Source organism: Hippocampus guttulatus, chromosome 4 (assembly GCF_054856545.1).
Source record: "Hippocampus guttulatus isolate MCC_2025c chromosome 4, RoL_Hgut_1.0, whole genome shotgun sequence".
NCBI classification, from domain to species: Eukaryota; Metazoa; Chordata; class Actinopteri; order Syngnathiformes; family Syngnathidae; genus Hippocampus; species Hippocampus guttulatus.
In genome coordinates this window covers 24,578,319-24,593,222 of record NC_141264.1, presented here as the reverse complement: position 1 = coordinate 24,593,222, position 14,904 = coordinate 24,578,319, and the positions used below count along the sequence as shown (strand labels likewise).

Here is a 14,904-nt window from a genome sequence, read left to right as displayed (position 1 = left end):
TTGGAACAAAAAAAAAAAAAAACAAATATATCTGGAGCCCAACCGATAGTGACAAGTTTTTATCTTTCGCTGTGCCTTTCCATTGACCGGGTAGCCGTTAGCGGCCACCTTTCAACATCTTGCGTCATCTTTTGAAAAGATTATCACCAAAGTGGCTGGCGGTGTTTGTAGTAGACGGTATAAATTTGTCTTATAGGATAGATTAAATCTGGACTGACCCATCGTGATAACGCTTGTTCATGACGTCATCATATCGGCTTCGGCCACAGAGCTGGAGGAGCTCCTGCACGTCGATGTCGTACAGTCGCCCTTGCTCCCTGCTTCCATGTTTGCTGGGAACTACTGGGTGAATGTCCCAAAAAATGTATGAAAGCAAAATACCTGAATAAACGCCTCGTGGTGCAGACGTCGAAGTTTGAGTTTTTCAGGGAATGTTTGAATGTTAGGCTCGATAGAAAAAAAAACAAAAAAAAAACGGAGGTGCGAATTGCTAATAGTGGGGCTCCACTCGTATTTGTAAAGCTGAATCATTCTCATTCTTTTTAGGCCCAATCGAGCTCAAGCTCAGCACGATATAACAATTGTTAAAAGCTGAGCTCATTTTGGAGGATGCACACACACACACACACACGCGCACACACACACACACACGCGCGCACACACACACACACACACACACACGCGCGCGCACACACACACACACACACACACGCGCGCACACACACACACACACACACACACACACACACACACACACACACACACACACACACACACACACACACACACACACAAATCTAGCCTGCCCCCTCCTCGAGACAATGTTTCATATCCACCAAAACAAGAGTGCCGCTCTTCCAGACACTTGACGTCCTCCCTGCCTGACCCAACTTATTATTATCTGTGACCAGAGATCATAAAGCACTCATCGGCACGTCTCCCAACAGATGAACTCTTTCAGAGCGGATTTCACAAGCCCCATTCCTTGTATTTCGACACGTGCAAGCAAGCACCGTCGCAACAGCTCTTTCTTTCACATTAGAGAGCAACACATTTTTGGGGGCGCTCTAGGGATGGGGGGGGGGTGGAGGGGGGCTTATTGTTTTGCACTTTGGTGCACTGGTCAGTGTTAAAAGCAGCAGACAGGAGGAGTATGTCGAGTCAGTCTGCCAAAACGCGGAATAGTTTTTGGCAGAGCAGCTCGACACACTTACGCAATTATGCAAACCGCCGGCATGAGAACGATCGCGATGGATGATTGTCGACCAAAGTGCGGGATGACCATAGCAGCTCAGAAATAAAATAAAATAAAATAAAATAAAATACAATAACCCATCCTGGTGCAATTTTCTTCCAACACTTGCCCTTAAGGCTCCCCAAGGAAGATGATTGATTAACTGGCTGCTTATTGTAAATAAGCAGCCAGATATCTGGAGTGGGGAATGTGTTCCAATTGCAAATAAAAAATGTAATAAATCTCCATAGGACATAAAATAAATGAATTAATTTGTTCAAGGCTCATACTGGTCTCTTCATAAAACAGGTACTAACTTTCCAGTCAATGTTTTAAGGTATTGTTTTATCTTTGCCGTCGCATGGATGTAAGGGACAAAAAGATATCAGACTCCATTCTTGTGCCCAATGAAAGTCTCGATGCAGTCTAAATCCAAGTGGGGGCAGGTTAGACTTTGCCTTGGTATTTTTGCAGACACGTGCACGCAGATGCTGCATAACGGATTTAAAATTTGGCCGTGATCGGAGCCAAAATGCCACAAGGAGTCCTGCACGACAATCAAAATGCTGCGCCGTCGACGACAATCACAGCTACATAGCGTTTGCATTCTAAAATATAACTTGACTCGTTGTTAACTTTAAGATGAGTGTTTCGGTCACAGAGTGACGACTGCAATGTGAGCTAAACTAGGCCCAATCCAACTCAGACTGACACAAAAAAAAAGTCTGTCTGTTCTCGTGTGCAGGAGTGCCGCAGATCTCGATAGAGGACTGCTGCAAAGACGGCCAAAACCGCGGCAACGATAACCAAGGCTGTTCCACCCTGCCGCTCATCTCCGAGTCCCAGACGTGCAGGTAAAACTGAGTTCCACTGCTCCCCCTTTCCCATCTGATCTTATCCTGGGAGACGCGTCTGCTGGCTTTCAAATTCAAAGTGCTTTGCTTTTCTTTTCATAAAGCTGCAGCCGCATTGCCTCCTCCCTGCAGGCTAATCGTGATGAGTTAATCACGCGTCTGCTCGTAACCTGAGAAGGACTCGCCACCTTAAGCGATCTGAAAATTTGTCCAAATTATAGCACGGGATGAAAGGGGCAGAGGTCGCTTTTGAGGCACTATAATAGGAGAGAAGGATGAAGGGGTGGGGGTGGGGGGGGGGTGATTACAGCTTCAGGAAATACCTTGGAGGTGAAACCCAACGTGGACAGACGATGGAGTAACAGGAACTCAGAGGTGAAGAGAGGGTGAGGACACATTGTTGTGCCCGAAAAAGGCTGCACATGTGAGGGGGGGCGGGGGGGGGGCTTCTGGTAAGAGCACGTCGAGGGAGGAGACGGGCGTGGGGGCGGTTCAGCTCCTTTTCTTGTAAAAGCCCACAGAGATGCACAAGCGCAGGTCACCGATCACACGGAGACAATCTGATACAGTAGTTTGTTGAGGGAGAAAGAAAGAATTTTGACACTGGCGGTATTTAAACAAAATTAATGGCACACTTGCCCAAGATATTTACAGGACATTCCTTCACACCACACCTCCTCCCCAAAGCCATGTTTGCAAGGAACTCGTTGGAAGACAAACTGTGTCCGTGAAGTTAAAAGCACTCTTGTTTCTTTCCATTTCGACTTAACCCTATTCAGGGGGTCACGGCATCTTTTGCTCCGTCTTCCCACACCACATCCCCCACAAATCTCCTCTTTGGTCTTCCTCTTAGCTTCTGAGACAAAAATGAAGGCAGCTAATACAATTGGCATGTGGGGTCTTTTTTTTTTTCATTTACAGTCCTCTACAGACAGCATGCAGGAAGCTTATGCAACCCCTGATTGACTATTTAATGAAGCGCTGTCGATCCCTACATTGTAGTAAATGTGTACAGTGGCACCTCTACTTACGAACGTCTCTTCATGCGAAATTTTCAAGTTACGAAACGCCTCAACAGAAAAATATTGCCTCTTGTTATGAAAGAAACTTCAAGTTACGAAAGGTAAAAATACAGTACATGGGCCGCCACTCGCAGCTCTGAGTTTCCTGAACGCAACATACTTATAGCTGCTCTGCCATTGGCTGCTACCGAGCATCATCCGCGCATCCCATTGGCCATGTGTCTATGTGTAGATGCGTCGAGTACGCAGTCACTCGTTAAATGACCATCATTTTTATTCTTTACTCTATTCTTTGGTTTCAACATGATGCACAATTCTCATTCATTGTGCAATCATCTAATTGTAACATGTATTTGCTACATATTTTGATGCATTTTTCTGCTTTATAAAACATGTATGTCTGAATTTGGGGGATGCTTGGAACGGATTAGGGCATTTACATGGAAAACGTGTCTCAACTTACAAAGTTTTCTGATTAAGAAATTTCTTCCAGAACCAATAAACTTTGTAAGTAGAGGTACCGCCGTATGTGATTATAGAGTATCAAAAAACAGTTTGAAAATATGCTAACAGTTACACTAGTCGGCTGCAAAAAAGGTGGTCAACTTCCATTAAGTGCCACCCGCTGGGAAGTTTCGATGGATTTTACCCATCAGCCACCGCTACAATGTACAATTTCCCCATATATTGCTGTTAAATTCCATGGAAAGTTTCTCCAATCATGTTACCGCTTTCACTCAAGTGATGTGACTGACGCCAATCTTTTATGTGCTGGAAACTGTTAGTCACCCCGTCCAATGACTCGCAGGAACAAACAATGTTTGTGTGGAAGTGGTTTTGCTTGCGTTTGCTGTTCATAAGACGGATGAGTAAGGACTTGCAGAGATGGATTCAGGGAAGGATTTAAAGAAAAATAAAACATGTTTATGTCGATGACTTTTGGAGTGAGCAGATTACATTTTTTTTCATTGATACGACGCTGTCTCCATTCCGACAGGACGGTGCAAGAGCAATGCTGCGTTGCAGTGCTCGAAGACAACATGTGCACCACCGGCATTACCGTGGCCAAAGAGCAAGGAGCATGTGATTCCTTGTTCTCCAACACCTGCGAGACCAAGACCACCAAGGTCTGTGCAATTTAGCTTTCCAAGTGAGCGCCAATATGAAAAGACACAATGGCATACGGAGGGGAAATGCCTGACCTGCCGTCACGCATGACATTAGTATATCGCCGAAACTTGTTCAGTGAGCATCAAAGAAACCTCAACCTTTTTTTTTTTTTTTTTACTCTACTCCAATTATTTTGTTATGAGGTGCCCTACGGTAGAATCTCCAGAGTCCAACACAATCTGCTGCCCAAATTGCAATAACCCAACGCATATGTGAAAGTGGTGCTATTGGGGGATTCGGTTCCTAAAGTCCCCTCTGAAGCCCCGGATCTGAATGCAGACAATGTGGGTCACCACGGCACTATATACCAAAACAATTAATAAAATACACCCAAGGCCTAATGACCAGACTGCGACTGACTCATGGATTGAGCTTCCCCTCAGAACGAATGATCTCAACTCATCTCAATTTAATAACCTTTGACTGTCCGCCAGTCGGTTTATGTTCCTCTCATGTGACTGATGGACGGCTGCCTGTCTGACAAAGCACAAATAAAATGGGAAGCAGTTTTCCCATTCGCTAAAGAAGATACTTTTTTTCCCCTCTCCAATGTCTGGAGTCTATCGGTCTTGAACATGCATGGGTGTGCCTGTTGTGTGTGTGTGTGTATCAGATGTGCTGCGACTGCTGCCTCCTGGGGAAGACGGGCCAGGAGCAGGGTCTTCCTTGTGACCACAGCCTGTCTTTAGGCTACCAGTGCGGCCTGGTGTACCGTGCCTGCTGCGTGGATGGAGTGCCCGACAATCAGACGGCGCCCGCAGGACAGACCGAACGTGAGTACAATGAAAATGCATGTCACTCGGTGGTGGGAAGTAACAAAGAATGTTGCAGATCGAAGATTGGTATCGATGGATAGGAGACATGGTTCTACACTGCTCTCTAGTGGCTGCAAAGGGTCATTGCTGTGAGGTACTTGATGCAGGAGCTTCCATCTTGTTTGGGAATGGTTATTCTAAATTATTCTCAATAATATGGCGAAGTACATGCTATTGTTGATACGGTTAATTTGACATCTTAAGCATAGATATGAATTGCAGCCCAACGAAAAGTAATAGTAGAATAGTCTTGACATGAATTATGTCTCGATGTCATTCCATTTTTGCAGTTGGAAGACGTTTCGTAGTCGGACTGCTGTGGGTTCCTCAAACAGTTAAAAAAAAAAAAAGTACATTTCAGTATTATGAGGCACATTTTTTTTGGTTTTGGTCCAATGAAAGGGATGCCTTCTATTTTTGAGGGTCTTCATTGAAGACGTTTTTTTTCCAATAAAAATGACCACAATTGGGGTCCATCTTACTTTTTCACTGCTTGTTGATCATAAGGTGATTATTTTGCAGCAATGCACATAGCAAAGCTGATCTAAAACGCTTCATACAGCCGCAACAGTTCAACTTGTTTGTTTAGATTTTTGCAGCTGGGAAAAGCTGCACATTTAGCTCGACAAAAGGGCTTCCAAAAAGGTACTCACTAAAAACGCTTCATCTCTCACAGTGCCAAACAAAGACGGAACACCGGACACCGGAGGCAACTCAGTATTAAGTGATGAGTGTAATGGTGCGGTAAAACCATTTCCCTATTTTTTTTTTTTATAACCGGATAGACTGATGGACTATCACCAAATATGTTTTCAATATTTTTTTTTTCCAGGTAAATGCGCTCATAATTGTGTGAGTAATGATACCTGCGGTTGCTTCAAAGGCTACAAACTGAAGCCGGATGGAGAGAACTGTGAGGGTAAGAAACTTGATGGATAAAAGTACTGGGTCACACTTGTCAAGATCGTCTGAAGATATTTGATGACAGTGAACTCTTGCTTTTAGCGGGGGCAGAGGGGCTGAGCCCTGCCGGGAATCGCGAATATCTGCGAGTAACTGTTCTGTAATGCACAAGATGGCAGCAAAGAACTTTAGTATATTAGACGAAGCAATGGCCTGACTCATCATCATTTCCTTTATTTATCATGGTGAAATCAGCAAAGGCATCGTTACGACAACAAAACAAGTGAAGCTCCTCCACTCAGCTCAACATAAGTGTCAAGATGCCAGCAGTGGCGCCAAAGCAAGATGTTTTTTTTTTTAAATATCAGGCATGGCTTTATTGTCACCACAAAAACAGCAAATAGGTGAGTTTTCAGCAAATAGGTTAAGAAAGGTTCACCCAGAAATCAGCTATCGAAACGAATTTGCAATTGCTGAACTGCAAAAAAAAACAAAAACGTTTTGATTTTGTTTTAGTTTGCATGGTGTCCATCCTGCAACGGTATTTTTTGTCTTTTTCAAGTTCCTCCTCCTGTAATCGCACAGACATCAACGAGTGTTTGCTGGGCGCCAGCAACTGCCGATTGGGCGAGCGCTGCATCAACACCGAGGGTTCGTTCCGCTGCCAGCGAGAGGTCAGCTGCGGAACCGGCTATGAACTGACGGACGCGAACAACTGCAAAGGTCCGTCATGCACACGGGGTTATTTTAGTTTATTTATTCTTTTGCGCATGTGGTCGTTTGTACTAAACATTTATCTCTTCAGACATTGACGAGTGCGAGACCAACATCCATAACTGCGGCCGAGAGCTTGAATGCCAAAACACCCAGGGGTCATTCCGTTGTCTCCCCAAGGTCAAATGCGGTGCTGGTTTTATTCAGGATGCACTGGGAAACTGCATTGGTGAGTGTTAAATTCAAATGAATGACGCAAATACTAATCACAAGACAGTTGAGCAACCAATTTGGATGGGATTGTGATTCCTGGTGTGATCATAGTTAACCGAAAATGACCGTAACTTTTTTTGGTCGTGTCATGTGTGTGTCTACTTGGCAGATATCAATGAATGTGTGAGCCAGACGGGCCCGTGCCAAAGGGGGCAGCTATGCATCAACACAGTGGGCTCGTATACGTGCCAGAGGAACTCCGTCAACTGCGGAAGGGGCTACCACCTCAATGACGACGGCACACGCTGCGTTGGTATGAGCCTTACTGCGCTGTCTGTAATTAACAATGTACTAGAGTTGTCCACAAGCGTGGAACTGCCAATGGGGAGTAAACCCCCATAAAAATCTGAGATTTTCTTTCAAGGTTATATTGCCTCACCCTAGGGTGCTCTGACATGTCGTTTTCTATATCTAAGACATTGATGAGTGCAAAGGTCCCGAAACGGTGTGCGCGGGTCACGGCTGCATCAACACAATGGGTTCCTACCACTGCCAGTGCGACAACGGCTACAACTTCAACAGCATCAGTCGCCTGTGTGAAGGTAATGCTGGAAGAGAAGACGGGGGCAGGATGACGTCAGCCAATGGCGCACATGACCGCTATTCTCTACACGTGTTCTGTTGTAGATCTGAACGAATGCAGGCACTTCCCCGGACGCCTCTGTGCACACAAGTGTGACAACACGCCGGGGTCCTTTAAGTGCAGCTGCACCACTGGCTTCAAGCTGTCCAGGGATAACAGGAACTGTGATGGTAGTCGGAGCTATTTATTGATCCTCGGTTATCAAGGCTAATGAGCGGACCAGGCTAGGCTTTATTACTTTCCGTTATTCAAGCCGAGTTACCTTTAAGACTTGAGACACAATTGTGAGAACACATAAAACATTTTTTTTAATGTGTTATGGAAATACAAGTTTGGATTGTAAATGTGAAATGAAAACAGTTTTTTCTGGAATGTATCACAAAGTTGCAAAAGAATGTCTCTGTCTGTCCAGCCTTTGATAGGCTATTTCTTGACACGGCACGGAGTTTACAAAAAAATAATTACAAAAAAAAAATATTTGAGGTATAAATTGGGTCCAGAGAAGGATGATTCTTCAAAAGATCATTTTAATAATATTCTACTGTCAGGTCATACACACAGTTTTACAATGCATGACAAAAAGTGTTTTTTTTTTTTTTTTTAACTGCATGCTCCCCAATTTAATATGATAGTCTACACATTCTTTCTCCTCCCCCATTATTTTCATCATTTTGTCGATATTTTTAAACCGTTGTTCTATGCGTTAATAGGGTTACCAATTTTCATATTGATTCGATATGAATGAAGACAAACTGCCACCACATGTAGGCCATTTTGTATTTTCTCCACACACCTCAATATGAACGTTGGCATCTTTGTTTGTGTAGATTTAAACGAGTGCGAGAGTAACCCGTGCAGCCAAGAATGCGCCAACGTGTACGGCTCGTATCAGTGCTACTGTCGCCGCGGTTACCAGCTCAGCGACACAGACGGCGTGACGTGCGAAGGTAAAAAAACGTATCTGCGCAAAGCAACATCTGCCGTCTCAAAGCATTTGAAACATTCCAAAGATTCCCTCTTGTGTTTGTTTTTTTTTTTTGCTCATAGACATAGACGAATGCGCCCTGCCTACTGGGGGGCACATCTGCTCCTACCGTTGCCACAACACGCCCGGAAGCTTCCATTGTTCCTGCCCCGTTAGCGGCTACACCTTAGCACCCAATGGACGCAGCTGCCAAGGTCAATTCAAATAAACACTGAGTATCACACCTCCATGTTCCCCGAGGACCATGCCAACGAGTTCATGGGCGCTACGCATTCATATTTTAATATATATATATATATATATTTTTTTCCTTCTAGATATTGATGAATGTGTGGCAGGGACGCACATGTGCGCAGAGAACCAGAGTTGCTTCAATGTGCAGGGTGGATTCCGTTGCCTGTCCTTTGATTGTCCGAGCAACTACCGCAAGGTTGGGGAAACGTAAGTGTAAAAATTTGGAAATTCGTTCTTCTAGGACAGTTTATCACTTTAAGGTTGAACTGATGACGTTTAGCATTTGACTGTACATGAATGAGGTTGAAAGCTGCAGTGGGTAACTTTTTTGTTGTTGTTGAGAAAAAGGCCACTCACGACTAGACGAGATGACGCACTGGTGATTAAGTGTATCAGCCCCTCTAAAATTTAGCTGTTTTATATTTCGTGTCGACCGGTGACGAAAATGACGTGTAGGAAATGGCGCACTGAAAACGACGCATTTTACTCAGCCAATGGGTCCGGTGTGGCTCCTTGTCTGCTGGCTAAACACGTGTATATTCCTCACTGGCTGGCCTTCAAAAAAGATTTAAAAAAAAATATATATATATATACTGTATGTATTAATCCCATGGCGGGAGGCGGGGCATGTGTGTCACCACTGCCGTCTGACAACTGATTAGGAGTCGATGTTCGTTTACAGTAAAAAAAAAAAAAAAGAAAATATTCATGACCAAATTTGGAATCATATAATTGAAGAGCCTTTAAGCATGTTTATTAAACAGCTTTCAGCATGTTGACGTTCCCCCCCCCTTTTAATCAATAGACATCTTTGTTTTAAAATTATTTTTTAAAAAGTGCAGTGAGCTTCAAGGCAAGCAGCATGTCTTAGGACGGCTCAATGAAAACTGACACAAATTAAGAGCTTCCTAAAATGTTCTAGTTGAGCCTGTTTTCACCATAAGAAGCCTGCATGAGCCCACCATGAGCCCCTCTGCGGCGCGAGGCTGCCCCTCACTGCATGCCATGCACGGCACATTGAATTCACATGGTCTCTCTCTTTCCCTCTGCTTGTTTTGTTCAAACCTTCCCTGTGACACCCCCCACCCCCTTCCCACCAACCCTATCCCACCTGTCTCTCTCCGCAGTCGATGTGAACGCTTGCTTTGCAATGAGTCTGTCGAGTGCCTGGCCATGCCGCTGAGAATAACCTACTACCACCTCACCTTCCCCACCAACATCCCTGTCTTCACCAACATCTTCCGCATGGGCCCCTCCCACATGGTGCCGGGCGACGACATCGGCATCGCCATCACCTCGGGTAACGAGGGCGGCTTCTTCAAGGCGGAGCAAGTCGCCGGCGGCGGCGTCATGTCCGTGGCGCGGCTCTTCGACAGCCCGCGGGACTTTGAGTTGTCCGTGGAGCTGGGACTGCGTCGCTACGGCACGCTCAGCACGTACCTGGCCAAAGTGCTGGTGTTCGTCACCGAGGACGAGCCCCGAGTCGTTTACGACCCTCTGCTCGAATGAGAACCGCGGCTCGCTCGTGAAGTCTTATCTTTAGTGCCCAGTAGTCGGAGAATGAAGTCATGTTCCTAGAATATGAATACTATATCACTTGGACGAGAAGTCGTATAAAGCCGGAATATGACAGACAGAATGGGGTATGATATTTAAAACCAAAACCAAAAAAAAAAAGTCTCAATTTTAAGAAATGGTTGTAGTTTGCCGGAATTTTTTTTTAATCTTACAAGAATAAAACCGCAGTTTTCTGAGAAAAAAAGTTGGAAGAATGAAGATCAACTGTTCATAGAAAAATTTAAAGAATAAATTAATGATATTTTGCGGGTAGTTGGCACACTTACCAGAATGAAGTTGTCATTTTACGAGGATAACGTCTTCATTTTATGACAGAGTTGTAAAAAGACAATCAAAAGGTTACATTTTCAAAGTCAGAATTTTTGGGGAACAACGTCTTTCGATAAAGAGAAAAAGTTTACAAAAGTTATAATTTTCCAAGAATGAACTGCTTGCTTTTAACAAAATAAAGCATTGTATGAAAATCGAGTTGTAATTTTACGAGAACAAAGTCAAAACATGATGAGAGAAAATTGCAGTTTTGAGGAATTTTTTTACTTATTTTTTGGGAGTGGGTAAATTCTTAACAAAAGCAGAAAAAAAACTACTAATACTCCCATTATTGAACAACTGTTCCCCTTAGGGTATGATTTTTTCCCTTTAATTTTTTATTTGGAATTGTTCAGTTTCATCACCAAAATATCAATCAAAACTGAGCATTATTTTCTTTGTAAAGGCAAATCTGGATATAAAATAGCTCTTGCAGTGCACCTCATTGGATCGTTGTCTTAACAGAGTGTCCAAGTGTATTTGAGGTCATACAGTACTTTGGTTTTTAATCGAGTGACGGTAACTCACCACTTGCCGCAAGATGTCGTCGATCCACATGGTGGCGTCCTTTTAAAATCAACCACTTGAATGCATCATGTCACTGGAAGAAGGGCACCAAAGAAGCAGCTAGGTGGCGCACTAGGTCAGGGTAAAATCCTAAAAGCGGTTGGCGCTGTTGAGTGAAAAACAGAGTGTGGGTTGCGTGTTAAAAGTCTGATGATTGATCATACTTGATGCTGTATGTGTTGGCTGAGCACCCCCCCTCCCCTTTTTTAATAAAACAGAAATAAGGCAAGTAAAGTGCTTTGTGGTGACGTCGGATTAAATTCAACACAGCTAAGTGAAGCGCCGAGGTAAAATGACAAGACATCATCACTCATCATGTAAAAAAAAAAGTGTTCTTCAAGCATGTACTGTAAGCATAAGTGAACGTCCTGAAAACAAAACAACTCGCTAAGCTGCCAATTGAGTGTTGGTAATACACATGACACATTTTTAACAGTCACACAAGTTTAACATGTAATTGATAGCTTAAAAATATTCATCCAAAAACTACCTTGTGATCAAAAATGACAAGTACAATGGACGGTAGATAGCGGCTAGTGGGATGAGCTAACACAATAGTATACATTATCAGTCTGTCCTCAAATATCGAAAAAATAAATAGAATAAAAAATAGTTTGTTACCGCTTGGACAAAAGTACATTTGCCTATGAGTATGTTTGTATTCCGACAGCCACTGCTGAAAGGGTTATAACTACATTGCTAGTTTATTAGTCCACCACCATGCGTTTTGCCTTGTGCGTTAGCTTTTGTAAAAAAACGTGTTTTGTTTGATTGAAGACACAGCATGACATTATCTTTACATTTAGCTTCACAGAAAAATTAAACTGGGAGTGGCATTGAACAACTTGAAGCTTCTTTTTTTGAAGAATTGTTCACCATCTGCCAAAATGCTGCTTGGTGTGATGTTTGCGGCCACCATCTTGTGCTCTAAACTCATTTGTTTGCTCACAAATCAAGACAAAAAAACAAAACAAATAATAAGCAGAGCGTCATCTCCTGAAAAAGGTCCCATGCCTCGTCAGTCAAGTCATGCGGCTTTGGACATTGGCAATAGTTTCGCCCATAGTTAAACTATGGGCGAAATGAGCCTGAGTGAGATGTCGTTTTGATGTCTAAAAAGTGTCTGCTAAAGTCAAACACGACATCGACAGTTAACGTGGCTTACAAAAAGTGTAAATTCAGATGCTGTCACGCATCATGTCCTTGTTTCCGAACAGGAGCGGGGGATATCCTTAAAATAAGAACCTAGTGGTGCACTGGACATTTTTATTTTTTTTTATGGCTTCCGCTTTGACTTTTGAGTTATAGGACTCTGGGATCTGGACAATTTGCGGTCCAGCAACATCGTCGCACACCAAATGAATGATGCCCCGCCGTGTTTGTGTTGGGACATTATCAACTTACCAGCTATAAATAATAATTACCAAAAATAATAAAAAAAGGCCAGAGGCTTGACCAGAGCGGTTCCATCCAAGAAAGTCTTGTTTTTCTTTCTGGTCTGCAAGTATTGGGGGAGTTTCCACGTAAAAAAGCGGGAACACAGGCTCACTCATACAAAAGCATGTGAGCATCCGCATGCGGACAAACAGATGTCAAGTCGTGAAAAAGACGCGGTATTTAGCCCGCTAGCCCAGCTTTGACCGTGCGTACGTAAAAGGGCGGTTCATCCTTCACTTTCTTCTCATCAAGTCATCTTGCCACCTCAAAAGAGCTTCCACCCCATCCTCCAGAGAGGCCCGCTCGGGTCTCGCTGTAGCTCAGGCCGTGCTGGTGTAAAAAACAGGAGAACATTTTGTGGGTTTGGCCCGGGCTAGAGCGAAACTTGGAAGCGGCCGCTAATTGCTAATTACAAGCCCCTGCCCGCTGGTGGCTGGCTGTCTTGTCCGGGGGCTTTTACGTCAAATTCGCCATGAAAAAGCAGCCCGACCCAGTCCAGACCAACCTGAATTGGCCTAAACTAACAAGCCATAGGTTCCCTAAGGAGAATTACACGTTCACGGACCAAGCTTTAACTGCACCTATTGGTTGTTTTCATAAGCCAACATGCAGTGTTACACACAAGGTCCAACACCTCAAACTTTTGAGTTTGACAAAAGCAAAAAAAAAATATATATAGTACAATGCTCTACGAACCTAACCGGCATGATTTTCGAATATGTACGGAAGCTATGGTACATGGATAGAAGCCACGCAAGCACGGGGAGAAAGTGCAAACTCGCCAAACCACACGTGTGAGGCAGAAATGCTAAGCTCTTGACCACCATGCTGCCACCGTAATCACAAATCATGACAATATCAATATTTTATATTATTCTACCTACTATACAAAAACAGGCTATTTCAGTGGCGCTAGTCCCAGTCGAGTTAATGAAATTCACAGCAAACACCTTAATTTGTCCGAGTGAATGGAGGGCTAACGCAGCTAGCTAGCTGCTAGTTCACCATGTTAAGAGCACACCAGGATGAATGTCATGATATAATCTTGAGAACAAGATAGCAAAATACATACAAACTAAACGCGCTAAAGCGAAATATAAAATTAGATGTAGTTGAGACCACACTTTATGCTTTGACGAACATTAGCGTGAGCATCAGCGGCTCGCCTTTTTCCGACTGAGACTTAGACTGAGTACTTTTCCTCGTATGACAACCGTGTATACATACAACTCGCCTCAAACGCGGTAAAAATGTTCATGTCATTCACTGAGTGGAAATGGTATGCATTGGCACGTTTTGAACGGATACTAGCTTGGCGGAACAGGATTGTTCTATGTAACATCAGTGACATCGGGAACACATTGCCACATTGTCTCCAACTGTAGTACTACGCAATGAACATAAAAGTTTTTCAAATGACTATGAAAAAAGATAAATCAAAACATTTTGGCTCCGTTTCAATATGCATTCCCCAACAACAAAGATATCACCAGCACTACTTCAGGTGGCATTAGCTTTGGGGTGTTCCATCCCAATCCGACCTGTCACTGATTAGGTTGTGCAATAAACAAACCTTTAAATAATAGGATGAGAGCTGCGTTTGGAGAGAGGCCGGGGAGTTGTCTGTCACAATTTGGGAGGCTTTCGAAACACTCCCTTGGCCCATAAATTTTCCCCCGAGAGATTATAGGGATGTGAATCCGGGGATGCCCCCAAGATTCCAAATATTCTTGTGGACCATTCTTCGTGACTGTCATCATTCATCTCCCGCTCGAGTACATCGACAGCCGCATGTGTGTCTACGAGTTTAAGGGTGTATATCCTGCATGAGCCTTTTTTGTTTTCTTTTGTAATCAGGCAGATTTGAATGTGGGTTTTTTTTCTCATATTTGATGCAGTTTCAAGTAACCTCATTAGAATTTACTCATTGGGAGGAAGTCTGTACAAGGGAACTAATGTCAAACAGAACGCATTTCGGGACGCGATGGAAATACAAAACGAAGATAAACTGACACGGTTAAATAACTAACATTCTACTATCGCTGACTGCCAGAGGTGTAAAAATATGTCCAAAAAAAAAAAACGACCACACAAGATGATGGGGATCTGCTCAGCGGACCTTGAATTTGAGACCAGTGCTTCAGATGCTCACTGAGCTGAGGTCTCATGTACCTTGCTTGGCTTTTTGTGTTACTTTAGAGCCAAATTGTGGTTGAATTCCAAATG

At 43.6% G+C, this 14,904-nt stretch overlaps 1 protein-coding gene across 2 annotated transcripts in view; it reads left to right on the top strand.

The window, feature by feature from the left end:
- fbln1 (fibulin 1) overlaps positions 1-14,904 on the top strand; it is a 31,846-nt gene that overhangs the window by 3,913 nt on the left and 13,029 nt on the right. Inside the window, exons 2-15 of one of the 2 annotated variants that reach the window (XM_086109475.1) lie at positions 1,980-2,088; positions 4,108-4,237; positions 4,894-5,053; positions 5,772-5,834; positions 5,928-6,014; positions 6,584-6,721; positions 6,804-6,941; positions 7,095-7,238; positions 7,402-7,527; positions 7,613-7,738; positions 8,396-8,515; positions 8,616-8,747; positions 8,871-8,994; positions 9,915-11,475. In XM_086109475.1, coding sequence (XP_085965601.1) covers positions 1,980-2,088; positions 4,108-4,237; positions 4,894-5,053; positions 5,772-5,834; positions 5,928-6,014; positions 6,584-6,721; positions 6,804-6,941; positions 7,095-7,238; positions 7,402-7,527; positions 7,613-7,738; positions 8,396-8,515; positions 8,616-8,747; positions 8,871-8,994; positions 9,915-10,296 — 1,979 coding nt within the window. In that variant the 3' untranslated portion in view covers positions 10,297-11,475. Of the gene's footprint in view, positions 1-1,979; positions 2,089-4,107; positions 4,238-4,893; positions 5,054-5,771; positions 5,835-5,927; positions 6,015-6,583; positions 6,722-6,803; positions 6,942-7,094; positions 7,239-7,401; positions 7,528-7,612; positions 7,739-8,395; positions 8,516-8,615; positions 8,748-8,870; positions 8,995-9,914; positions 11,476-14,904 lie in introns of those variants that run through there. The other variant, XM_086109474.1, reaches the window with a different exon arrangement.